This window comes from Cheilinus undulatus, linkage group 1, assembly GCF_018320785.1.
Source record: "Cheilinus undulatus linkage group 1, ASM1832078v1, whole genome shotgun sequence".
Taxonomy (NCBI): domain Eukaryota; kingdom Metazoa; phylum Chordata; class Actinopteri; order Labriformes; family Labridae; genus Cheilinus; species Cheilinus undulatus.
The window spans coordinates 38,894,752-38,921,028 of NC_054865.1; the positions used below are offsets into that span (position 1 = coordinate 38,894,752).

Below are 26,277 nucleotides of genomic sequence, written 5' to 3' on the forward strand. Positions count from 1 at the left end.
CACAAGGGAGTGAATACTTTTTATAGACACTATATTGGTTTTATTACAAATTTTAAAGAATTGCTATATGAGCAAAGAAGTTCTGCAAACTATGTCCTTATCACCTTTAGTTTTCAAACTTCTCTCAACTGTTCAGCTTGATGGCATGATGAACTAAGGTACTCTACCTAGAGTTATTCCTGAAATGAGATTGAAGTTGTGTGACCCCCACAAATTTCATCTCAGCAATCAGAGGCAGTTCGAAAAACCATTGATACACTCAATAAAGCTCCAAAATCAAAAAAGAAAATGAATTAATGTAAAGCATGTGTGTAAGAAGGTATGAAATGAAGAAATCAGCATGACTATTTATGCCACTTTTTCAACATTTCTCCTAATGCTTGTGGTTGCAGGTGTACACATTTGAGATGCACATCCTTGCAGCCAAGCCTAACTTTGCTGGAGCTTACAGGTGTGAGGTCTCATCCAGAGACAAGTTTGACAGCTGCAACTTTGAGCTGACTGTACATGGTGAGATTTGAGATACATTCTTTCTTTGCTTTGTTTGTAACACCAACCATGTTTCCAATATCATTTCAGTCACTGGTAGGTTTCTCTTGTATCGTGATAGCTTTGGACACTGCTTTGTATTTCAGAGGCTTGTGCAGCTGAAGGTTTGGATATCAGAGCTGCTTTCAGGCGCACGTAAGTTTAACAAGACTCCGTTTCTTTCCATAAAAAATTAAATATCCCAAGTCAGTGGTTTCAAACTTTTTTTCCTAGGAGCCCACTGATCACTCCCACAATCCACCTGATGTATGTCATTATGAATTGTTTTTATTGATGAAATCCTGAAGGAGCAGGTCTACACACACTTTTCCCGAAAGACTCTGAATAAACTATTCTGTAATCCTGTTATGGTCATTTTTACTGATAATATTGATTGGAAATTTGAGAAAAGCTTTGACCCCTGCCTTGACCCAAACCCCTGGTTGGGAACCAATGCCTTAGGTCATATTAAATCTACATAAATGTTGGTCCCTTGACAAACACTAAATGGACAAGTATTCAGACACCTGACTATTACACCAGCAGGGACTTTAATGACATTATATTCAAATACATGTACTTTAATATGGAGTGGGCCCCCCTTTTGCAGCTATAACAGCTTCCACTTTTCTTGAAAGGCTTTCCTCAAAATTTTGGAGTGTTTCTGTGGGAATTTGTGCCCATTCATTCTGCAGAGCATTTATGAGGTCAGGCACTGATGTTGGGTGAGAAGGCCTGTCTCGCAGTCTCCGTTCTAGTTCATCCCAAAGGTGCTTGATGGGGTTGAGGTCAGGTTCTGTGCAGGCAGAACTCATTGACCATGTCTTTATAGGCTTTTCATTGTGCACTGGGGCACAGTCATGTTGGAATAGAAAAGGGCCTTACCAAAACTGTTACCACAAAGTTGGAAGCATAGCATTGTCAAAATTCGCTTGGTGTGCTGAAGTATTTGGGTTGTCCTTCATTGGAGATAAGAGGGTGGCCCAGACCCTGAAAAACAGCCCCATAGCGCTATCTCTCCTCCACCAAACTTCACAGTTGGCACAATGCAGTCAGGCAGGTTCTTCGGCATCCACCAAACCCAGACTTGGTCATCTGACTCTCAAACAGGGAGCCTGAGGATTTTTTGTGGTCCTCCGCTTCCTGGCTGAGTTGCTGTTGTTCTTAAATACTTCCACTTTCTAATAACATCACTTACAGCAGGGATGAAATTTTATGAAACGTCTTATTGCAAAGGTGGCATCAACAATGGCGCCACACTTGAAGTTGCTGAACTCTTCAGAATGACAGTGCTTGATTTTAAAACACCGGTGGCAACAGGACAGCTAAGTGTTTGTCCAAACACACTCAAAATATCTGAAATTGTAAATTAATTAATTATATGTTAATATTACATAGAAAAGCTTGATAAATTGAGGTATTTTGAAACTATAATGTCAGTGATGTGCTTGAAAACTTGTCACCTAATTAAAACACTGAGCTTATCCATATCAAAATGCTCATTTCCATAATTGGCAGATTTGTTTGTTGTTTGGTACAGATACTTCTGAAGGCCACTTTTTGCTTAAGTTTCCATGGTTTATATCAGGGATAACCCAGGAACTGTACCTTAGTTCCTTTTTTATATTAAGTGTTATATCTGGCTCATCAAAGGAGATTAAAAACTAGGAAAGGTACCTTTTTGCACCATTCCAGAGATTCAATAACTTTCAGTGAAATATTATCATGCTTTGTTTAACACATAACTGTGGAAATGCTAACCTATCAGGAGTGAAGCCAGTAAGAAGAAAGGTGGACAACAATCAAGGTAGTATAGGTGTTTGTGCAACTAATGGAGGCTCATATTCAAACTCTAAGGATTTCTGATTCTTAGTGAAGAGAAAAACCAGGATCACTGACCCTGTCTATACCTTGCATTAACACAGATTAACATGTGTTTGAGGAATCCGGATACCAAGAGGTTAACATCAATGCCAGGTGTGGCCATACCTCAAGACAATTTGACATCAGATTAAAATGGAAGTAGCCTTCATCTGGATTACATTAAAGATCAGACCATATTTTAATGGAATTGTGGAAGTCTGTTGGCAAACTAAAGGCATGGCTTTATGCAGACCCATCTAAGTTTGCTCGCTTTGATTGTAATTCTGGCTCTTACAGGTCTAGAACATTTGGCTCAACATTGTAATAAGAGCTGATCTATTGAGAGTGAAAAGCTGTTAAAGAGACACCACTAGCCCTGTAGCTTGTTGCTAATACATTCTTATTACTAGTGGCAAATAAACTACAGGAAGCATGGAGATCATGCATTTTCTACAACTTGCATAAGAGGCAGATGAGTGAGTTTCAATTGCAAACAGTCACTGAAGTCATATTGTTAGTCCAAAGTAAAGAGGCACATACTAAGTGCGGTCAACTTGGTATTTGATTACCTAAAACAGATGTTTAATTTGTGGTATAAACAGTCCCATAGACTCTCTCATGTGGCCTGGTTTTTCTCTGATTTCAAGGCAAACAGACGCAGTGTTTGGGATACGAAGCCTCCAGTCTGCTGAATTTTGAGAGAACAACAAAACAGAGATCAGAAAAGAGCTGATACGACCCAAATCCAGAACCCTGGATGTTCCAGTCGCTTACTCTCGTACCTGTCATTTTGTTAACCTATGACTTAAGAAGATCTTCAGATGCAGAAATGTATTTAACTGTTAAGTGTGACGTGCTGGTAGCAGCGTTCAGCTCCCTCTGATCTCTTCCTGGGTCTCAATCAAAACAGCAGAGCCAGCTGCACAAACAGCTCCCTGGCAGAGTGAGCTTTGACGGTGGTTTGATCGTACTGAAAGTGCAGGATGTGCTAAGACACACAGGCTTTTCAGTTGTCGAACTCTTCCACAGGGTTGCCACACAGAGGAAGCACAGCTTTGGTGTGTTGTAACTTCACCACATACACCATACACTGAGCGTCTATCCTGCTGTCGGATCAGAGACAGAGACAAGCACACAGTCAAACCTCTGCCCTTGTCTTTGTCTTTCATCCCACTGATTAGAGTCGAGCAGACTGTATGCTCACACTCTTTTCTTTAACCTCGAGTGTTTTGTGTTCTTGCCTGGATATCTGTTGCTGGTCATGATTTAAAGGAACAGTTTGCTGTTTTGGGGAAAGTATGCTTGATTACTTTCATCTCCAGTCAAAACTAACAAGATTGAGGTAGCTCTGGTAAGACAGAACTGGAAGTAGCTAGCCTGGCTCCATGGTTCAGATCTTTGATTAAATTACAGAAATGTAAGTTTTTCTAAACTCCCACTGTGTAAACAGGGAAAACAAGCAGTACTGCTAACTGATTTAAGCTTGACAAGAAAAGGGGGTTCAAGACATGACTTTTGGAAGAGAGCTCCATGTTGTTTTAAAAAGAATCCTGATTTTTATGTTTTAAAGCGTCTTTTAATGTTGGATTTGTGGCTTTGTAAGTATGGTTTAAATCAAAGTAAGTGTATTTTATGTCACTATGAAAAAAATTAGTCTAGCTGTGCTAGTTGGGCTATTGTTAGCCCGTCTGCACCTAACTCCCTGAATATATAATAACAACTTCAACATGCACATGTGTTTTGTGTTGATTAAAAAACAGCTTTATGTTTTAACTCCTACAAGTCTTTTTTTAAGGAGCCATGGCTTGCCTTATCACTCTGCTTCCAGTATTCGGATATGCTATGCTAACGAACCTCTTAAAAGCATATTTCTCAAAATATCTGTTCCTTTTATCACTTGTCTCTCCATTAAGATATTCGTCTGTGTTTTCATCTCTCCGTACATCCACTGTATTTCATCAATCTTTGATTCTGTTATTTCAACTCTTTATTAACCAAACTTATTTTGAACGTCTTTTTGCACAGTACCCAGTGTCATTAACGTACACATCCATATTGGAGCAAATGTTGACAGAAAATGATTAATTCTCTTAAAATATGGATGGTTTTATCACAAGCAAACACCATCTTAGGTTTTTATGCATCTTTTTGAAGCTGAAAGTTCTCCCACTGTGAAAAGCGTGTTTATGTTTTGCTGCTGGTTGATGATATTTCTGCAGTAGTACAGATGGAAAAGAAGACTCTGGAGAACTGGACTTCAGTACCTTATTGAAAAAGAGGTGAGCAATCATGTTTAATGCATTTTATTTGCTTCTATGTGGATCTAAAAGTATCAACTTTTGTAATCTGTGTGTTTCAATGTTCTTCCTGGACTGCCCTGCGTCTTCAGAGAGTAAGTGACCACCACTTTTGAAAACGAAATATTGGAATGCTCAGCTCTTAACCTTTAGGCTTCCTGAAGACAAATAACTCACAATACACCAAGTTTGGGTGACATTTTTCTCCGGATTTTTCTTTAAGATGTGTTGTGGCATACTGAGTTTGCAAAAACTTTCCCCAACTTCTTTAAGCATCTTTAAAAAATGCAGTTCAAAATAAGGTGTTATTTATGAGTACTCAGTACTTGCATGCAGCTGTTTTCATGCCAATGTAAGGACTCCAAACAATCAAGTCACCTTGTCTTACCATATACAGCCCCACTGAATCAGTCCAAGCCACACAGTGACGAGCCGCAGTAATGGAGGCGGGCAGATTAGAGCGGCCTGCTAGTGTCTGGCTTGGACAGATCGATGAGGCACAACTGTTACTGCACTTCCATCATCACAGTTATCATATTTAGATTAACCTTCTGATTAGCACTGATGGATTATGACACAGCTGGTCCCTGGACAGAGACATTTTAAGGCTACGTATCTCTTTGGTTCTTTGATTATCTTTATATCTAGTTATACATCTCTTTCTAGTTTTTTCCCAGCTATGTGTCTTTGAAGTTCTTTGTATCTATATTTTTTGTGTCTATATTTTTGCGTCTTTTCTGGTTGTTCAGTATTTAGAAAAAAAGTGTTGAGCCACATTAAGCAGAGGCTCTGGTCTGAAATGCTGCCTGTACTGCCTTTACTTCATCTTTAAGGCGTTATCACTCACAATAAAACAGTTTAGGCCTTTTTTTATACCCATCAGAGAGTTGCATCTCCCCTACAGATGCTGACAGTTTTCCCAGAGAAATTATTTAAGCCACTGAGATTTTTTAGTCATTAGTTCCCCCTATGAGCCCTTTTAGTCTTTGATATTTTTTGTTTAAAACATTAATCAGTTCTTCAGCTTCTGAAATCTCCTCTGTGCATGTGCTGAAAGTGTGCCACATACAGAATGATTTCTGCATGATTTTCACTGACCTGTTAATTTGGGCCTAAACTGTGCAGGCAAGCCTAACTGCTTTTCAATCAATGTAATGATATTAAACTTTTTTAAAAGACCTATTTCTAATAGGCTGTCTGCTTTGCTGTTGAAATGTTGTGTTTTAACTTGTCTGGTTTGTTTTGCTTCTTGGATTCTTCCTCTGATTGAGCAGCAGTTTCTTAAAATCCTCAAACCGGTAAGAAACTGCTGATATGCTGCCTGAGTATTACAGTTGAAAGATGCCTTGCATGCATGTTTATCTCTCGCTATTGCTTGTTTGATAGGATGTTTCATTTATCCCATAGTTTATAATAAAACAAATAAATGAACTGTTTTCTTATCTGTATAACACATACTGACCACTTTATTAGGTATATGAATGGGTATATCTAATAAAGTAGTGAGTGAGTCCATATTGTACTGAGTGTTGGAAGAAGCAGGGGCGTAGCCAGGGATTTTGGGCCCCCAGAAAGAATATCACACAGGGCCCCCTTCACCAGCTAGCCACGCAACAAATGTTGCATCATTTTTGCAAAAATCTATGCATTTATGCACTTCCCCCTTGTGCTACGCCCATGAAAATAAGTAAAATATAATTTAGGTTCTAAATGGCATTTTTTTAAATCATGAAATAAATTATTTGTTATACATTAAATATGTTAATTTGAATGAAGCTTTGCAGCAAAGGGCAATTATGTAAATAAGAATTTAAGAATAAAAGAAGAGCCTTTATTAGGAATACTACAGATTCAATAAGCAGATGATACATCTAGACTTTGGTACAGATTTGAATCTAACTTTTATTGTTTTTCAACACAGAGACATTTCTGTTTTTACTTCAACAAAACTGGTTTTAAATAGACATAAATAGAGAATATATCTACCAAAAACAATCAATGTACAACAGAAACACATAAAAAATAGACCTTTTCTATATTTTTCAAAACTTGGTTGGTTAGATTGGACAGCATCATGGCCCTTGTATACTTGCAAGTTTTAGTAAACTGCTGCAGACGTGCCACTTAGACGCTGTGTGTTGAGTGGCTGAGGGAGAAGAGTCACTGACAGCACCTAGTGGACAGGTGTGGTAAAGACACAGACTGATGAGAGGGAAGGAAAAGAGGAAGAGAGAGAGAGAGAGAGATGCTGTAAATATGTTTAGATTTAGAGATTACACATGTCCATGAATTGAAGAAATGTTTTAGCATCATATTAAGACTGCAAAGCTAGGCCAATAAAAAAAACTACTAAAACTTTATTTTGAGTTATCAACAGCATTGATTTAAATATGCAGTGAAATTGTGTTGCCAAGTTTCTTTACAGCATTCAGTGTGAATATCAAAATGCTGTGCAAGGAAAATGCAATGTTTTTCAGTAATGTTAGAGTCAAGCAATAGTCTCCCTTTAGATCAGGGATGTCAAACTAAAGGCACGGGGGCCAAATCCGGCCCGTGGTACAGTTATTCCTGGTCCACCAGATCATACCTATTTTTATTATAACTGGCCCACCAGTAGGAGGTCTGCAGATTTCCTCCAGTATAACAATGTAAACTCAACCATAATGATTGAAAATATCTTTGTAAAGTCATAACACTCCAGAATGTGAAAAAAAAGTTTTCATTTTTCATTTTGTAATTTGCATCTCACAATTATGACTTAAAGTTATGGTTTTGACTTTTTATATCATAGTTTGATATTTTCAATCCTAATTTTGACTTTTATCTCATATTTTTACTATTTAGATTTACCATTTTAATTTCTAAGTCATATTTTGACATTTTGAACTCATGAATTTGAATTTTATCTTACATTTTGGCATTCCAACTCCTAACTTTGAATTTTAATCCCAAATATTAAACTTTTCGATTTAAAATTGTACATTTTTGTCTCATCTTAAATGACTGTGTTTTTAATTTTATCTCATATTTTGACATAAACAACTCACGATTTAAAATTTTATCCAATATTCTGACCTTTAGATCTCTTGATCTAGAATTTTATCTCATATTTTCCCATTCTATTTTTTTATTTTGATTTTTTTTCTCACATCTTGACCTTTTCAACTCCTTAATATAACTTTTAATCCAAAACATTGACCTTTCAATTTGAATTGCTGAATTTTTAATCTCATCTTTTGACCTTGAAAAATCAAAATTTTGAATTTCTTCTCATATTTTGACATTTTAAACTTGTGATTTTTAAATTTTATCTCAAATTTTGACTTTTAATCTCAGTTTAAAAAAAATGTATCTCATATTTTGACATTTAAAACTCATGATTTTATCATTTTATCTCACATTTTGACCTTTTAAACTCATGATTTTGAATTTTATTTAGTACTTTAACTATTAAATATTATGATTTTAACTTGTGTCTTTTTTTCTCGAAATCATGCATCATCAATGTTACATTTTCTCCCTATAATTCGTTACCGAGGCAGTATGAGACAGTTTATGGGAAATTTTGACCCAGGTAGGCCCTCAGGTTGGACCCAAATTCAGAAGCTGGCCCCTGGCGTGATTGAGTCTGACATCTCTGGTTTAAATGGTCTAAATGAGTAAACTCACTGCCTCTATTCTCCTCTATTGTAGGTAAATGAATCTGTGCTCGTGTGGCCGTCTAACTGGGAGTGTTTATGTGTTTTAGGGCTGTCCAGGTGAACACAGAGCCTGATGTGGATGTGTGGGATATTCTCAGCAAAGCTCCCTCCTCTGAATTCGAAAAGATTGCTTTTCAGTACGGTATCACTGACCTGAGAGGCATGCTGAAGAGACTGAAGAAGATGAAGAAAGAAGAGAAGAAGAGTGAAGGTTGTTGCAGCTAAATCTGCACTAAATCTGATGCTGGCTGAATGTTAATTATTGATCTCATGTAAAATTAATATTCCTGTGTCTTACTTCTCTGTAACTCAGCTTTCCTCAAAAAGTTGGACCCTGCTTACCAAGTGACAAAGGGACAAAAAATTAAACTGGCTGTTGAGGTCGCCAATCCTGATGTAGATGTGAAATGGCTAAAGAACGGACAGGAAATTCAACCAACAGGAAGGTCAGAATAATCAAACTGCACCCTGACACCATGAACAAATGATCAGCTGCAACACCAAGCCTTGATTATTGTTACTGAATTTTCCTTTATTTCTGCCTGTCTGTCTTTTGCTTCTCATATTTTGCCATTTATGGACTATCTCTTTGCATTTCATCGTCAGCAAGTAAGTGTTCAAGAGCCATAAAGACTAGTAATGATCTGCTTTTTTACAAACAGCTTTAGCCTGACATTTTCCAGTTTTCTTAGTTGGACATTTTTAAATGTTTTGCCCTAAAGGTAAACTGTGTGTAAGTGTGTGTAAAACCATCCTCGGTCTTTATCAAGGTACATCTTTGAGAGCGTTGGAAACATGCGCTACCTCACCATCAACCACTGCTCGCTGGCGGATGATGCAGCTTACAGCTGTTTGATTGGAGAGGAGAAATGCACCACTGAGCTCTTTGTTAAAGGTAATTTAGGCTACAACTGAAATCTAACCATTTAAAGATTCACAAGTTTGAGTTAATATCATACTGTTATCTAATTTGTGCAGAGCCTCCTGTCCTGATAGTGAAGAACCTGGAGGATCAGATGGTGATGAAGGGTGAGCGGGTGGAGCTGGAGTGTGAAGTCTCAGAGGAAGGAGCCAATGTCAAATGGTTTGATATACTTCTTGACATCCAAAAATAAGAGGGATTACCCCGTTGTATGGTGTTTTTATATTCTTAAAGTGGAAAAGAAATAGTATAACAATAATAAGCATATTGTGAAATTGAATAACAAGTCACAGTCAGGGTCAACTACTTATAAAGAACTTTCAAAACAAACTGTGTTTCAGTCAGGACCACCTTGTCAAGAAACACAAGATTTGCAGTTAAGAATATTTGTCTTTATTAGCAGTTATTAATTTGCAGTTATTACCATTATTTATATTTGGCAGTATGCTTGTTCTGGGATCCCCCTTCCCTTTCCTAAGCCTAAAAAGCATCAAGCAGCAGCAGCACACATTTCTGCATTCCCCGTGCCTATGAGGAAAGAATGACATTGGTTGAGTCAGAATAGAATAGGAGCTGGGGTTGAGGAGGTTTGCAAAAGGTGCCTTGCAGAGGGAGCAGCAAAGTGTAAGCAGGCTAGAGCATCTTAAATATGGCAGCATGAGTGGGATTAGCCAATAGCGTGCTTAGAGCAAATCAGCTAATCTCAATTATATTGCATTTCTTGATCCTGTGGTCTGCCAAAACTAAAGCTATACACTCGATTTGATTGTAAATGCAGCACACGATTCAGGCAAAGGACGTCTACAAACACCGATTAAAACACTGTGACGTGGCACTAAATGTTTAATGGCTTGAAGAATTGTCAATCTAAAAACATACATCAGAAATATGATGTGTTAAAATGAAATCTAAGAATCAATGACCCAAAATGACAACACAGTGTTAAAAAGTGATCTGTCACCAATCTAAATAAAACCTGCAGAATCAGTATCACTCTCTTGACAGAGTTTCTAGCATGTTATTCTTTTTTATTTTGTTGTTGTTGTTTTTTACTATTATGAAAAATTGTGAACAGAAGATCAAGATGTGGTTGATGTTGGGTGACATCTCACCCAGTTTCAGATTTCCAGCTAGTCCACATAAATGTAGGTAAAGGACATTTAAAGGACAGCAGTGAATTCTGGCCTGTTTTGAGTCCCTGCACCCTCCGACTGGACATAACCTCACTGTCTTCTTCATTTGAAGTCAAAACCCTGGTTAAGCCTGCCATAAATCACTGAGCAAGTAAACAAAACATCGATAAGGAAAGTTGTAAATCACAGAAAGTTCATGCAGAAGAAACAAGGACATCTGAGGGAACATGAGAAATCTTTTGACCATAAATCTTTATCCACTTCCACCCATTTTTGTTACATTATAATGTTTAAATACAATTACCAGCAGTGGTAGTGGTGGACCTGGAGGGCACGGCTTCTCAAAGATGGGTCAGAGTTTACAGCTTGTTTGTCAGCTAGATGCTACATAATGAAAAACACCATTGAAAAGCACCACTATGGCAGCAGTTCTAACTTAAGAAGAAATCTATTTTATCTTAGTGGTTAGTAAAACAGTTCTTAAGTTAAGAGATGCACAGTTAGTGTCTTTGCATCTGTACAGACTTTGACACTGCACTACAAACTCTCACTTTGCTTATTGTTCTCCCTGACCTGGACTAACACAGAGTGCTCTACCTCTGAAAATCTACTCCTTTAATAATTTAATTCAAATCCATATTAATATCCTATTCAAGTGAAGAATTGGTTTTCCTCTCTCAGTATTCTTTTTAAACTTCTCATTTTAACTAATGTGCCAGGTCTAGCCCAGAAAAAAGGGATCTCGCAAGGGACTACCTGGTTAAATAAAGGTAAAATAAATCCACAAGACGGTCTGACTGCAGACCATTCATTTGTGACAGCCACTCTCACAACCATTAATCTGAGATGCTGTATATCTCAGAAAGGAAAACACACTAAACTTTAAAAATTAAAACCAGATTAAATGTTGGGTAAGGGTTAAGGTAAGGGCTAGGCTACCAAAAGTTAAGAAGTTAAAAACCTAACCCGACTAATCTGATTACGAAAGGTTTTATAAAGCCAAGTAAGCAGTCTGCTTACAGGAAAATAGTTCATCATTCATGAAAACATTCCAATGCAGACAGCGTAACTTACGCAACTCTTTTTGCTGCATAAGCTATGCAGATAACAGTTATGTCAATGTTAATGTAGCTACATAGCTAAAGCAGCTAAAGCTAAGCTTATATAGAAGCTATGTCATTTATGTATCAACATAATTGGCATAGCTTAGTTAGCTTTAGCTATGTTTGCTAAAGCTCACATTGCTTAAACTTAGTTGTAAGTTGTAGTTACCTTAGTTACCTTAGTTGTAAGTTGTAGTTGCAAATAAGTTAAACTTAGTACATAACGCAGCTATGTAGCTCACGTAGTAAAAGATACTTATGTAGTAAAAGACTTATGTAGCTACCTTAGCTTTAGCTATGTTTGCTACAGCTCATGTAGCTAAATTGCTTATGTATTAACGGTAATTTTGTAGCTAGCATAGATATGACAACTTTAGCTATAGCTAATGAAGCTAAAGGTAGCCACTGTTTGCATAACTACGTATAAAATGGGAATTACATCTGGATTTGACCTCTGACCCTTTTCTCACTTTCATTTACGAAATACTTGCATTGAGGTCATTTTAAGAATGTCTCTGTCAGAGTTTGTTTATGAATAGAGTTGAAATAAAAACAAACCTAAAACTGGAAATATGTTGTACTGGCCAATTACGCCACTTCCTTTCTGTCTCAGATCAACGGTCTGTGAGAGTGGCTGACAGAGATATATGGTCTGCAGCCAGACCCCTTTCAAAAAATAAGTCAAATGTCACCAAATCAAGGCAGTGTGCCATGACACCTATCTTATGTTTGCACCACTGAAGAGAACAGATGCTCCAGTGCTTAGGCTGTAAACAATAAGCCAGTTTACAGATGTTGCATGTCTTCTTGGAACTGTAAGTTTCAGCTGCTTCTCTAGGTTCTGCCAAAAATAAAAACAATATTAAGTTCTTTTCAGAGATATAAAGACAGCCAGATAGATAAACTTTGTTTTTTCTGTCCCAGAAGTGATTGAAATCCTCCTGTGACTAGACTCAATCAATAGATTAAACCTACATTAAAACAGATGTGAAAACACAAATAATTTTCTAATCTTATCATATGTGGAAGGGAGGACTTAGCCCTGCGAGTTTTCTGTGAGGCCCTGACAGAAACTCCTATGAGCCATACTAACTTCACCTGTGACTCCACAGTTAGGTCAGGTCGTGACAGTGCAGTTGTTTCAGGTTGGCAGCCAAATATACGCCTGGCAGCTTTAGGAAAGGCTCACGTCATGATTTAAATTTAGCAGCTGGCTGAACTTTTATTTACCTGTGGCGTAAAACGAGTAAAAAAAAGGGGGTTTTCATCATTATTAAGTAATGAGTGATGAAAATATAAAATATATTTTTAACTGAAGTAGGAATTGAAGCCTTTTTAACTTGATGACATGTCACTGAATCAGTGTTTATTACTCACACACCCAGCAGATGGCATTTGAGTTTGTCATGTCCACGCACACACTGCACTGTCTCTGTGACAGACAGGAGCTGTAAATTATCACCTCAGTGAAAAGGTCACATCAGCATTTCACCACATCCCGTGTGACCTTTTGTCAAAAGGGGAAAGGTGCTGCAAACACTGGTGGGCAAAATAATTTTCCTGGATGAGGGAGCAAAGTATCAATGTGTCTGATTAAAAGTCAAGTAATTAATGGTGAAAGAGACGTCATGAGCTAAAGTCTGCACAATAAATACAGTCTGAGTGGTTAATCTAAAACCTTCATAAGCCGAACAAAACCACAGCTTTTTTTTAGAGATTAAAACTGTGGTTTTTAATCTGGAAGTGGATGGGTTTTTTTTAACTGTTGAATAGTGATAGCCAAGGCCGATCTACCAAATGTTGTTCTTTATTTCAAATCTGCTCAAAGTAAAGATAATTTAACTTCAAAAATAATGAGTGGCTCAAGCTTATAACCTTTGTTACAACAAATGAGAAGCAGATCTATCATCAGATTACTTTTTTCTTTCCACACAGGGAGAAAGATGGTGTGGAGTTAACAAGAGATGAATCCTTCAAGTATCGCTTCAAAAAAGATGGCTGCAAACATGTCCTCATCATCAACGAGGCCACGAAGGAGGACTGTGGTCACTACAAGGTTAAAACCAACGGCGGCGAGTCGATGGCAGAGCTCCTGGTGCAGGGTGAGTGTCAGCCAGCTGAGTGTTGACTACAGTATGAAACATTTTTATCATTGATATACGTGCACTCCAACTGCACATTCCCATGCCTGGCCGGTAGTCGTGTGGCCTCGCCTCCCCTGGCATGCTGTCTATCTTTGGGATCTCTTGCCTGCATCATTCTGCCAAGGTTACCGCGGCGACGCAGATCCACATGCCAGCTAAAGTTAGAAGACGTGGACCATATTTCACCTGAAGGGCACGAGCCTGCACAAGGGACCAGGTTTCACTCCCTGGTCTTTGTTTCACCTGTCTTTGTTGTTGTTTGTTGTTATTTTGTTGGGATAATGTCAAACTTTTCAAGCAGAAATTAAGTCTGAAATTTCAATACTCTTTATAGTAAAAAATAGGTAAAGACTTTATAGTGCAGCCCATAGTTTTGGGCCATATTCTTATATAAATCACCACTAGGACATTAAAATCATAATCAGTTTCTACTGAATTCAGGGATGATAAGAATAGGATTGTTAGAAAAATGCAGAAATTACATTTATTTGCAAAGTCTAAGCAGTACTAGGAAATAAAACTAAAGTTTTAAACAACAGCATTATCAATACTGTTATTCTACATAAAGTAATGTACATGTATGTCATACTTAAAGAGCAAATCACCATTTTTTTTACTGGACTGTAATCAGTCTCCACCTTTATCTTGTTGATTATTTGTCTATGGGGTGAGCTATGGTGTAAAACCTGTTAAGTACTCTATTAATACAGTGTCATACTTGATAAATGGCTGACAAGTCACTGAAAACCTGAGCTCTCTACAGAGAGCTTGTTGCTGGATCACATCGTTGGTAGTCATTAAAAAACATGATCCCCAATGTTTCCTCTTTTCTTCAACATGTGATGAGATATTTGGAATTTTTGTCCCTATGTAAATCCCTATTATTACTCTATAAGCTCTGTGGAACAGCAGTGCTGATTAAAAAATATAATGTAATTTAATATTTTTTTCCAGTAGTGATCCACATAGGAAAATAGTATGTACACAGAATTAGTACCTTTATATATATAGTTTTCAGTCTTTTTGTACCTTTCTTCAGTAATTATGTCTTGTCCCCATAATTTTTTCTGCCATTGTTTTGGTTTTGATTTACAGCAGTCATTTATCATGTTAACTAAACACACTATGCTATAAAAAAGCTTAAAGGTACAATATGTAGAAATGACACTGAAATGATTACATTAATTAAAAAAATGGCTGCTCCGGTATTATATATTTTTTCCTAGTGGAGTATTGGCATTACCTCAAATATTTCCAACACTTTTCAAAACCAGTGAAATTCGTAATTTTTACTGTTGCGATGGACCATGACAGAGCGATCATGACATGCATCACATATTATTGCTGATGTGGAAACAGTGGATGAACCATGATTGTTCTCTGCCATTGGCTATACGTTCAAGCACCCTCTGTAACACACAGTACCTCACCCCTGGCCTCTCAAACATTGTAGTCCAACGACACATTTCTAAGCCTTGAGCTTGGCTAGCGGCTCAGCTTCACCAGACCCATCGCTTACTTATTTAATTAAGGACTCTGCTCACTAAAAAACTAGACCCCATAAGATGTATTCACCAATTTGTAAACCACATATTTGTTTCATTGGCAAATTTCACATAATGAGGGAGAAAAGCTATAGGAAGCTGACTTCCTGGCTAAAGCTGAATGCTTTACTGGTAGCTTGTAGTGCGAACCAGGGAGGCCACTTTTAGCAGCTTTTCTCCATCATCATTATGTGAACTTTATCTTTGAAACCAAAATGATTGTTTGCTTTTTATGGAGTGCAGTTGCTATTGAAAAGAATCTTCATTCAAGTTATATGCTATGGAGGCAGGCAGAGCCCCCTGGTGGTAGAATTAAGAGGGGTCTGGCTGTAGGTTGCAGAACTCAGACAGTTGCGCATCTGCACGAACATTTAGAAAAATTCAACTTTATTCATAAACAAGTCTGGCAATCACATTCATGAGAAAACCACTGTAGCTGTGTTAGTTTTCTAGCTACCTACATAGCGAATACAGCTTCTTAAGTTGTAGATTTAGCTATGTTAGCTTTGTTACCTACAGAGCTTACATTGTTGATGTAGCTTCATTAGCTTTAGATTTAACTAGGCTAGTTACATAACTGTTTCCTATGTAGCTACATTACCTACAAAGCTCATGTAGCTAACCTAGCTTCGTTAGCTTTAGCTTTAACTGCATGAAAAGGTCTTCATGGAGGAGAAGCTTTTTTTCCTGTAAGCATATCTGTTTACACGGCTTTGTTAAACATTGTGTAATGATGTTTTGCAGGTCTGGTTTTTGACTTTTGACCTCAATCTAACCTTACCAGATGTTTAACCTGATTTTATTTTGAAAGTTTTAGTGTGTCTTTCTGTTCTGACAGAGGTGGCGTCTCTAATAATCTGCAAGACTGTCTTAGTGGAATTTTGCATATTTTGTATTTAAAATGATTAATTTTTATCTGTAGATGTGTTTATATATTTTTCATTGAGAGAAGAAATAATATATGTATGCAAACATGCCAGGGTTAGCATGACTGCTAAGTTATTATTGCAGTCGTCAAACCTCAAAAAAGTTTAAACAACTTTACATTTCATTTCTAATATTTGGGGAATAAAAGCTCTCTGATAGGTTTTCTAGTTTTAAAAACACACAATGGAACATTTAGCCTGTCATTTCAGAGGTTTTAAAGTTAAAAAAGATTTTTATATTTGTCAGTATCATGGATTTTGTAGAAGATGGAATAAGTGGCATTTTTTTTTCTTTTTCTTTTTGTGGAAGAACACAACTATCACACTCAGTGTGAGTTAAAGTACAGTTAGAAATTCACTTAAGTATAAGTAAAAGTACCAGTCCATAAAATCAAGTCAAGTAAATGATAAAAGTAAGTTATTAAAGTTTAATCAAAGTACTGAGTTGCTCCTTTTGATACCTAAGGAGCTTGTAATTTTATTGCCCCATAATGTGCAATAACAAGAGAATATGAATCTCAAACCAAGTTGTTTATTAGAAGGTTTTTGGCTTTTCACTTTTCCTTTTTTTCCACTCAGTACTCAATGCTTTTTTAAATGTAATGAAGAACAATACTTTCCCCCAAATATACTTAAGTAAAAGTACAATTACTGATTTTAAAATGTGCTCAAAAAAGTACACATACACAAATAGCTATTCAGTGACAGTAACATGAGAAAATGAGATAGTTCCTCTAAACCCCTGCTTAAAAGAGACAGGAAATATGGCAAGACAGAGCAGGGAAAGACATGCACCAAACGCCTCAGGATTGAGAATCAATCCGATGACTATGTTGAGGACTGTAGCCTCTACGGTATTTATGGGATCTGCATTACCAACTGAGCTCATCCAGACCCATAGGTGGCATAATCTGCAGGAAAAATCTAAGGGTGATATGTTTTCTCAGACCTCTTATAATTTCAATCCACAGGTGATCTAGAAATGATGGAGGGGGACAATTCAAAGTCAATTGAACATGAACGTAGGCAAAAAATAAAAATGTAAACCAACTCCAACTAGTTTCATTTCCTATTTTATACTACCCTGTAACCATTTCATCTTAGTGCCTCAGATATTCATTCAAACAAACCAAACTTCATCCATGTGTGTTTTAATTTTTGGTATAATAGATATCTATGGAATATATATAGCCTCACCTTGCATATATATTCATATGAATGTGTGATGTGTTCGTCCCAGTGTTGTTGTGCGCAGATTTAAGCGTGACCTTTGCTCCTACTCTCAGTCCATTCTAGTTTATCTGGCTGTTAATCGAACATCCAGCCTGCCAAGAAACCCAGCTGTCGCGTGCAGCAGGGATCAACACCTTCCTCCACAGCAGAACTCCCATTATTATACCATTCCCACCTTATTCGCCCACCCAGTGAGCTGACGTAAAACTCCTGTAACCTTGACATGGAGCGGGGTGCTAGTTATCTCACTTGGATTACACTTCTTTCAGAGATTATTTTAATAACTCTCCTGCACTTTATTTCTTGTGATACAGTTTTTAGCCTGCAGCTCCTGCATCTAGTCTTCATATCCTCCCACTTGATTTCTTCTATAAAATCCAATTAGCTATTCCCCTTGTGCCTGTTGCTTAGATACAACACACCAAAGCTGCACAAAGATTATAAACACCTCACGCTCCAACATATGAGTAGTGTATTATCCTCACATAAACAAAGGTGTATCTTGTTTTTCATGATTTCATTCTCATGCTTCTCCATCATCGTTTTATTCCCACCCTTCCCTCTGAATTCTGAAGACCTCTGTGGTTGATTTTATCACTCTGACTCTGTGCTTTTCTGACTGTGTAGAGAAAGATCTGGAGGTGTACCAGAGCATCGCAGACCTCACAGTGAAGGCGAAGGATCAGGCGGTGTTTAAGTGCGAGGTGTCGGATGAGAACGTGAGAGGAACATGGTACAGGAATGGTGTAGAAGTCCAGCCAGACGCCAGGATAAACATCACACATATCGGCAGGTGAGGACAACTTTTAGGCTAAAATATTCACCCCCTTGGATGTTTTACCCTTTTATTAAATTTTATAAATCAATCTTGGTCAATGTAATTAGGATTAATTGACAAAACAAACAAAAAATTATTTAATGTCAAAGCAAAAACAGATATCTACAAAGTAATGTCAACTGAATAAAAATATGTAATGTAAAATAAGCAACTACATAAATATTCACCCTCTTCAAGTCAGTATTTAGTAGATTCACTTTTGGCTGCAATCCCAGCACTGAGTTTGTGTTGATAGGTCTCAATCAGGCATGCACATTTGGACACTGCAATTTTATCCCATACTTATTTAAAAATTGCTCCAGCTCAGTCAGGTTGCACAGGAATCAGACATGAACAGCCTAACCACAAATTCTCTATTGGATAGAGGTCTGGGCTTTGAATCAGCTACTCCAGAAAATTCACCTTGATGGAGATTGCTTTCCAGGATTTTCCTATATTTTGCTGCATATATTTTACTCTCTACCTTTACAAGCCTTCCAAGGCTGGCTGCTGAGAAGTATCCCCACAGCATGATGCTGCTGTCAACATGCTTCAAAGTGGGGATGGTGTGTTTTTGGTGATGTGCAGTGTTCAGTGTTTGGTCCCAGCAGAACAAAGAATTTCCTCTATTTGACCATGGAGTCACCCACATATCTTTTTGAATTCTAGTTGAGATTCAATGTTAGTTTTCTTCAGCAGTGGCTTTCTCTTTGCCACTCTCACATAAAGCTTTGACTGGTGAAGAAACCTGAGCAACAGTTGTTGTACAGCAGAGTCTCTCCAATCTCAGCTGCTGAAGCTTGTAGCTCTTTCGGAGTAGTCATAGGTGTCTTGGTGGCCTCTCTCACTAGTCTCCGTCTTGCACGGTCGCTCAGTTTGTGAGGAAGGCCTGATCTAGAAAGATTCACACATGTGCCATATTCCTTCCATTTTTGGTGATGGATTTATTGGAACTCTGGAGACATTCAATGCCTTGATTTTGTTATTGGTATCCATTCTTGGAATTATACTTTTCAATTACCTTTTCTCTGAGTTTTTTGAGTGTTCTTTTATCTTCATGGTGTAATGGTTGCAAGAAATACTGATTACTCAGTGACTGGACCTTCCAGACACCGGTGTCTTTATACTACAATCACTTTAGACTCATTCACAGCATTAAGGTGATCCCACTGATTGTTATACTAGCAGCAAATGGCTTGACCTCTGTTGAATTAGGTCAGTCAATTCAAAGAGGAAAAATCTTTATGCAATCACTTATTTTACTTCACATATTTTTATGTAATTGACATTACTTTTTTATAGATTTTTTGTAGCTTTTGTATTATTTCATACTGACCACGATTGATTTATAAAATCAATAAAAGTGTAAAACATCCTAGGGGGAAGAATACTTTTTTTTGGCACTGTATGTAGCATGCATGTATCCTGTTACTCCATAAAGTTAACTTTGAAAATATTCTTCTCTGTAGGATCCACAAACTGACCATTGATGAGGTCAAACCAGAGGATGAGGGAGACTACACGTTCGTGCCTGATGGCTATGCTTTCAACCTTTCTGCTAAACTCAACTTCTTGGGTAAAACTTCACTTTTTACTCTTTATACAAAATAATTAAAAAACACAGAAAGTCTTATTAACTAAAGCTGACACTGTCATCGTTTTCCCAGAGGTGAAGATCGATTATGTCCCACGCCAAGGTAACTAGGGCTCTCCTGTAGCATCAGACCGAACCATTTAAAATGCAAAGGTCAGCTCATTTGAACAGCTTCTCTCACTCTTTAAGATCCACCTAAGATCCACCTGGACTGTATGGGTCGCACTGCTGAGTCCACCATTGTGGTTGTGGCTGGCAACAAACTGCGCCTAGATGTCCCCATTACTGGAGACCCAGCTCCCACGGTGGTCTGGACTAAAGGAGAGAAGGTAAAACAGACGAACAAACCTCCGCTTTTAACCAGGCCTCTTCCTGTCTTATGATGTTTGGCAAATGTCCAGAGGTAAAGGTAAGGTTTGATTTTTACAGCTTATTCACAATTAAAGAAAGTTTTAAAGTCTCACTAATGCAGAAATTTTAATGCAATGCAAGCTAAAGGGAAGATGCTCTGTCAACTAACAATTCTGAGTCTAAAAGGCAGATTTAAGGTGGCACAGGTTTGAAGAAGTATAGAGCAGCATCTAATGTGCGTGGTCCAAAGTGAAACATAATTCTGGCACAACCCAAGGCACAGAGTGCAGGGAGGATGGATTACATGCCCTGATTACACATAAAACATTGTATCTCATTTTCTATAAGAGGCTAGGTGCCCCTGCATGGTGGTGCGTTGGTATTTACACAACAGATTTTTTTTTTTTTTTCCTAAATAGACCAAACTTCAGTTGACTCCTTTGACTTGACCTTTTTTCGGACTCTTTTATCTGTTTTTTTCAAGTTAACAGACATCTCCAATGGCATTAGTTAATAAGTTGTGGGTTTACAGCAGCACTGTCAATCCCTCTGACAGTATTTTGACAAAGGATCATTTTTTAAAGCTTATCTGTCAGAGTTCCAGGAGGATGACTGGGGAAAAGGGGGAAAAGCCTCTTCAGACTTCACCCTCTTTATTGAATACACATGAATTTACATGAATACAGAGAACACACATAGGACACTGATAAAATATGTTGATGGAAGATCCAAGTTACATTTCTCTGAAGCGTTCCCAAACATCAGAAATGATTGAAAAGATGCAGGAAAAAACTTCTGTATGAGGCACAAAGGTGTATCCTCATTAATAATCGCAATCTTCTGACACACTGTAGGAAGGAAATATGAGATATTAAGAAATGCTGCGCCATAGATCGTAAAAAAAAAAAAAAAAATAGTGCCTGTAGCCTTATGGTAAGAGTGACTGCTCTCCCGACTAAGCTCACCCTGTACCCCAGACCTAATGGGGTTCAGGTGGTCTGAGGTGTAGGTATTTTCTATATCCTCAAGATAGGAACATGCTTTGCACATAACCACTCCTTAGTTTTGATGAAAAAGACAGTAATGGATGCTAACGAAAGATCCATTTGTGCTTGGCGCAATAATGACAACTGTACCAGGTGGAAAATAGGAAAGACACATAGACTACGCTGTGCACCAAGAGCATGCTCCAGGCATCTGATTGGGCCTGAAGTGTTTTTGAAAAGGGCTTACAGGGTATAATGTTTCTGAATTCACTAAATCTTACCAGCCTGCTAATGTTTGAGTTGAGGAGAAAGTGAGGTCATGTGACCTCTCTGTACTCCTCAACCTTTACTGCTTTGCTTTACTTAAATATAGGCTAGTTCTGTAAAGCCTGATGGAGAGGAGAAAGAGGGGCTGACTCGCTCTTGGACTCTGAACGATGGAGACGTAAGTTTGCATGTTTCATACTAATATAGGTCTGTTTGCACCGGCATCATGCTTTTTAACGCTTACCTATGTGTGACGTTTGATGACAACCCCACCCCTCAGTCAAAAATAATGGGATCACCTGTGAAGTACTGGAGCAGTGGAGAAGCTGTTGTTCTCATGCATTACAGTCTAAAATATACATCGAATTTGATTATGAAATGAATTCATAAGAATACAAGAAAACAGCTTCACCAGTGGTCATCTGTTTGTCATCACTGTGAGTTTGTCAGTTTTTCCCTTCTGGAGAAAGGAAAAAACTGCTTGTGTTGTTCAACACTGCTCTGTGTCAATAAGGTAAGAGCATAATTTGGTGTGGCTGTTGTTCAGTGGTGAGACGGTCATCTCTCAAACAGAGGATTGGGGGTTTGATTTCCGACTCATACATAAAAGACATTAAAGCACCTGGTGCTTGATTGGTCAGAAGACGAAGAAGACCACTTTAAAAACTTGATTTGGGTCACATGTTCAAATTCTTTTTTATTAGAATAAAGAGGACAAGAAGTCACAGACGTGTAGTTTTTGCATATCATATAAGCGGACCTTTGCTCCAGATTATTTTCTTGCCGAAGGTTTTTCATGAGGTCACTGCAGTCATGCATATCTATCTATAATTGTTATTTCAAATGCAAAGTCGAGCAAGAATGCAATAAACTGCGTATGGACACAACTGCTTTTGTAAGCAACTCTAAAGCTTAATTCGGGACACTCTTCAGAACTGGTCACGTTTTGCATGATGACATCTGTCGGCTTATAAAAGCACGATTTGCACAAATTCTTCCAACAATTATTGTTGGAAGGTGTTTCCCTCTCCATTTTAAGGAAGCCGAAAAATTGCAATGAATGCAATTTTTGTCAAATGCCATTCATTTTTCAAGTTTAAAAAGCATGTCTTTGTGATAGCAGTTGCTATAAAAGTATTCACCTTCTCGGATGGTTTATCCTTTTATTTATTCTGTTATTCATTCATGGTCAATGTAGTTTGGCTTTACTGACAAAACAAAAATTATAAGGAGAAAACAGATTCATGCAAAGTTATTCCAATTAAACAACAATAAATAAGGTGAAATAGGTGCCCACATCAATATTCACCTCTTTTAAGGTGACTGACCTAATTCAACAGAGATCCAGCCAACTGTGCTAGCAGCCTCACAATTAGTGAAACAGGGATCACCTGCCTGCATCGAGTGTGTCTAAAGTGATTGTAGTATAAAGACACTTGTGTCTGGAAGGTCCAGTCACTGGTTTATCTGTATTCCTGGCAACCATTACACCATGAAGACAAAAGAACACTCCTAGCAATTGAGAGAAAAGGTTAATGAAAAGTTTGAGTCAAGGTATGGATACAAAAAAACATTTCCAAGGTACTGAACATCCTCTATAGTTAAGTTAAATCCATCATCAAGAAATGGAGGAATGTGGCACATGTGTAAATCTGCCTAGATCAGGCCGCCCTCACAAACTGAGTGACCGTGCAAGACGGAGACTAGTGAGAGAGACCATCAAGACACCTGTGACTACTCTGTAGGAGTTACAAGCTTCAGCAGCTGAGATGGGAGAGACTTCACCAGTCATAGCTTTTTATGGGAGTGTGGCAAAGAGAAAGACACTGTTGGAGAAAACTCAGATTAAATCTGTACTAGAGTTTGCCAAGGCATGTTGGAAACTCCATGGTCAAGTGAAAGAAAGTTCTTGGGTCAGATGAGACCAAAATAGTTCTTTTTGGCCATCAGACAAGATGCTATATTTGGCAGACATCACCGTTTACATTACATATTTCTATTTTATGAACATTACTTTGTAGAAATCTGTTTTCAATTTAACATTAAAGAGCTGTTTTTGTTAATTTTTTTCATAAAAAAAATTAAATTATAATAACCATGATTGATGTATAAAATCAGTAAAAGAGTAAAACATCCAAGAGTGTAAATACCTTTTATAGACACTGTATTTATGATAGATTTAAAAATGGATCCCTGCTTTATTTGATCACACCTGATATAATTTCTTAAAATCATCATCATCCCTAAAAGAAACTGAACAGAAGTTAAAATCAAGAAAAAATACTTCTTTATCCAATATTTTCAAACATTAATCCAGTTCAGTAGTCATCATGAGACCGCCTCTGCATCAGACGACATTTTAAATAGTAGAACAATACAGTTGTTTTTAATAATAATAGGTTTTGATTTCCAGATGATGGCATTAACAGTAATTGACAAGCACAGACCCTTCCTCTTCTCAGCCAAAGAAGCATGAAGTTAAAAAGCCTTAAAACATGAACTTTATCCACATCCTTACTGATGTTATGTCCAAAATAACAATCATTTAAGAAAAATGGCGGACTTCCCTAAGAGATATCTGACTGAGGATTTACCTCTGATTCTCTGAAGGTTGTCACAGAGGGAGACGGCAGGGTCCATGTTGAAACCACCAAAGGACACTGCATCTTCACCATCGAGGGGGCCGAGAGGCAGGACGAGGGGATCTACTCTGTTGTGGTTCGCAACCCTGCTGGAGAGGACACGGCAGATATCCATGTAAAAGTTGTTGGTGAGACAAGAGAAGACCTCATTTTAAACTGTCGTAGTGCCAGCTAGCCCGCCCAAACAAAGCTGCATTTAAAATGATAAAAACCCATCACACAGCTAGAAAACATTAAAGTCAAGGGGATTTTCTTGTCTCCCAGATGTTCCTGATCCACCACAGGCTGTGAGAATCCTCAGCGTGGGAGAGGACTCCTGTGTTGTTCAGTGGGATCCTCCTGTGTTTGATGGCGGCCAGCCAGTTATTGGTATAGCAATATATGTATCATAAAAAGGCATCACTTGTTGGTATTGTTTTGAGGCATCCTCCCTCGATGTCCTGACAAGCCAGACGACTTCTCCATTTTACCCCTCAGGTTATGTGCTGGAGAGAAAGAAGACCAAGAGCTACAGGTGGATGAGACTGAACTTTGATCCGTATCCTGAGACGACCTATGAGGCGAAGAGGATGATCGAAGGAGTGATGTACGAGATGCGAGTCTATGCTGTGAACAGTATCGGCATGTCTCGTCACAGTCTGGCCTCGCAGCCTTTTGTGCCGGTCGGTGAGTCTGAAACTCGTCACACTTACAGCCTTTTAGAATCACTTTACTCTGCTTCATATTTAATGAGAGCAGCTGTTTCTATAAAAGATCTCATACATTTATCATCAGATTAAAACTAAAATGTTGATTCTGTGTTTGTACAAGATGTTGATGGGTGATTTTTCTGGATGAGTTACTAGGGCCATCTCCTCTGATTGACTTATGTCTCTGACAGGTCCAGGGTCATGTTGATTGCATGTCTGTTGAAACCCAAGAAATCTATGGATTGTTTAAGAAACAAAAATACAGATCTGCAGATCATTTCTGAGTATTGTTAGTTATGAAGCTGTGTGTAAAAGATGGGCCTGGTATTTTTCTGTAGAGTACAATGGTAGATTGGTAGAAGTCATGCAGTGTTAATTAACATGTTGAAAAAGGCAGATGGGGTCCTGGTGCAGCAGATACTCAGATTAGATAGTTCTGTCTACCAAGTCATTAGACCCCTGGGTGCTGAGTCAGTCTATTTTTTGGCAATCCAGAAACTCTTGTTATTCCATTTTTAAAATTTTTTGTTGTTTGTTTGTTTGTTTATGACCAAAAACGGAAAAAACGGAAAAATCTGCTGTTTTTCTGTTTTTGACCAATAATGGGGAAAAATGATAAAAAACAAAACAAAACAAAAAAACCCAGCTAGTTTTCCCTGTTTTCCCTCTTTTGGTCAAAAACTTAAAAACGTAAAAACAAGAGTTTCTCCCAATTTTTCAGTCTGGTTTCAACCAGGAAATGGATCTGCCAGTAAGTACACTGACCAGAAGGTTTCCAAGAGCACAGTGGCCTCCATAATTCTCAGATGGAAGAAGTTTGCCTTACTAAGAGAGGTGACCTTCAGTGCAGCAGAAATGTTTTTGTATCCATCCCCAGATCAGTGCCTTGCAACAAACCTGTTCCTGAGTACAGAGGCAGGATCCTTTGACCTCAAGGCTTGGTTTTTGCTCTGATTGTCAGCTGTGAGACCTTCTATAAAGAGGTGTGTGCTTTCCACATCATGTCCAATCAAATTAATTTATCACACTGGACCTCAATAAAGGCATAAAAACATCTCAGCAAAGATCAAGAAAAATGGGAGGAACCTGAAATAAAAATCCATCTTTGGATGTCCTATATAAATGTGCTATTTCAGGTTTTTTTTTTTTTTTTTTAAATACATTTTTAAAAAATATTCAAAAATTGTGTTTTCACTTTGTCCTGATGGGAAATTGAGTGTAGATCCCTGAAAATACAAATATTTTTTTTCTTCAATCGTACTATTAGGCTGCAACTAAGAAAAACAACAAAAGTGAAAGGGGCCTGAATACTTTTTGAATGCACTGTACATAACTTTGTTTCAGTGTGTGAACTCTACCATCATTTTACAGCCAACTTTTCAGCCCATAATGTATAACTCTGCAAACCGATACCATTGTTTAAAGGCATAAACACGTTTTCAGTTCCTTAATATGCTCACAGTTTGACAACAAACAGGGCAGAAGCCAGCCTACAGCAGTGCTTCCTCAAAGTGTTGGTCAGAGGTCATGGTTAACA

The 26,277-nt window shown here is 37.8% G+C and overlaps 1 protein-coding gene across 3 annotated transcripts in view; it reads left to right on the plus strand.

Moving 5' to 3' along the window:
- mybpc3 (myosin binding protein C3) overlaps window positions 1-26,277 on the plus strand; it is a 60,360-nt gene that overhangs the window by 13,470 nt on the left and 20,613 nt on the right. The window contains exons 6-24 of one of the 3 annotated variants that reach the window (XM_041791415.1): window positions 393-510; window positions 636-684; window positions 4,611-4,670; window positions 4,781-4,783; window positions 5,963-5,986; window positions 8,437-8,600; window positions 8,703-8,835; window positions 8,996-8,998; window positions 9,160-9,284; window positions 9,368-9,473; window positions 13,483-13,649; window positions 18,022-18,187; window positions 19,681-19,787; window positions 19,879-19,908; window positions 19,995-20,134; window positions 21,516-21,587; window positions 24,020-24,179; window positions 24,316-24,420; window positions 24,529-24,717. In XM_041791415.1, coding sequence (XP_041647349.1) covers window positions 393-510; window positions 636-684; window positions 4,611-4,670; window positions 4,781-4,783; window positions 5,963-5,986; window positions 8,437-8,600; window positions 8,703-8,835; window positions 8,996-8,998; window positions 9,160-9,284; window positions 9,368-9,473; window positions 13,483-13,649; window positions 18,022-18,187; window positions 19,681-19,787; window positions 19,879-19,908; window positions 19,995-20,134; window positions 21,516-21,587; window positions 24,020-24,179; window positions 24,316-24,420; window positions 24,529-24,717 — 1,921 coding nt within the window. The remainder of the gene's footprint in view (window positions 1-392; window positions 511-635; window positions 685-4,610; window positions 4,671-4,780; window positions 4,784-5,962; window positions 5,987-8,436; window positions 8,601-8,702; window positions 8,836-8,995; window positions 8,999-9,159; window positions 9,285-9,367; window positions 9,474-13,482; window positions 13,650-18,021; window positions 18,188-19,680; window positions 19,788-19,878; window positions 19,909-19,994; window positions 20,135-21,515; window positions 21,588-24,019; window positions 24,180-24,315; window positions 24,421-24,528; window positions 24,718-26,277) is intronic. The other 2 variants (XM_041791427.1, XM_041791422.1) reach the window with 2 other exon arrangements.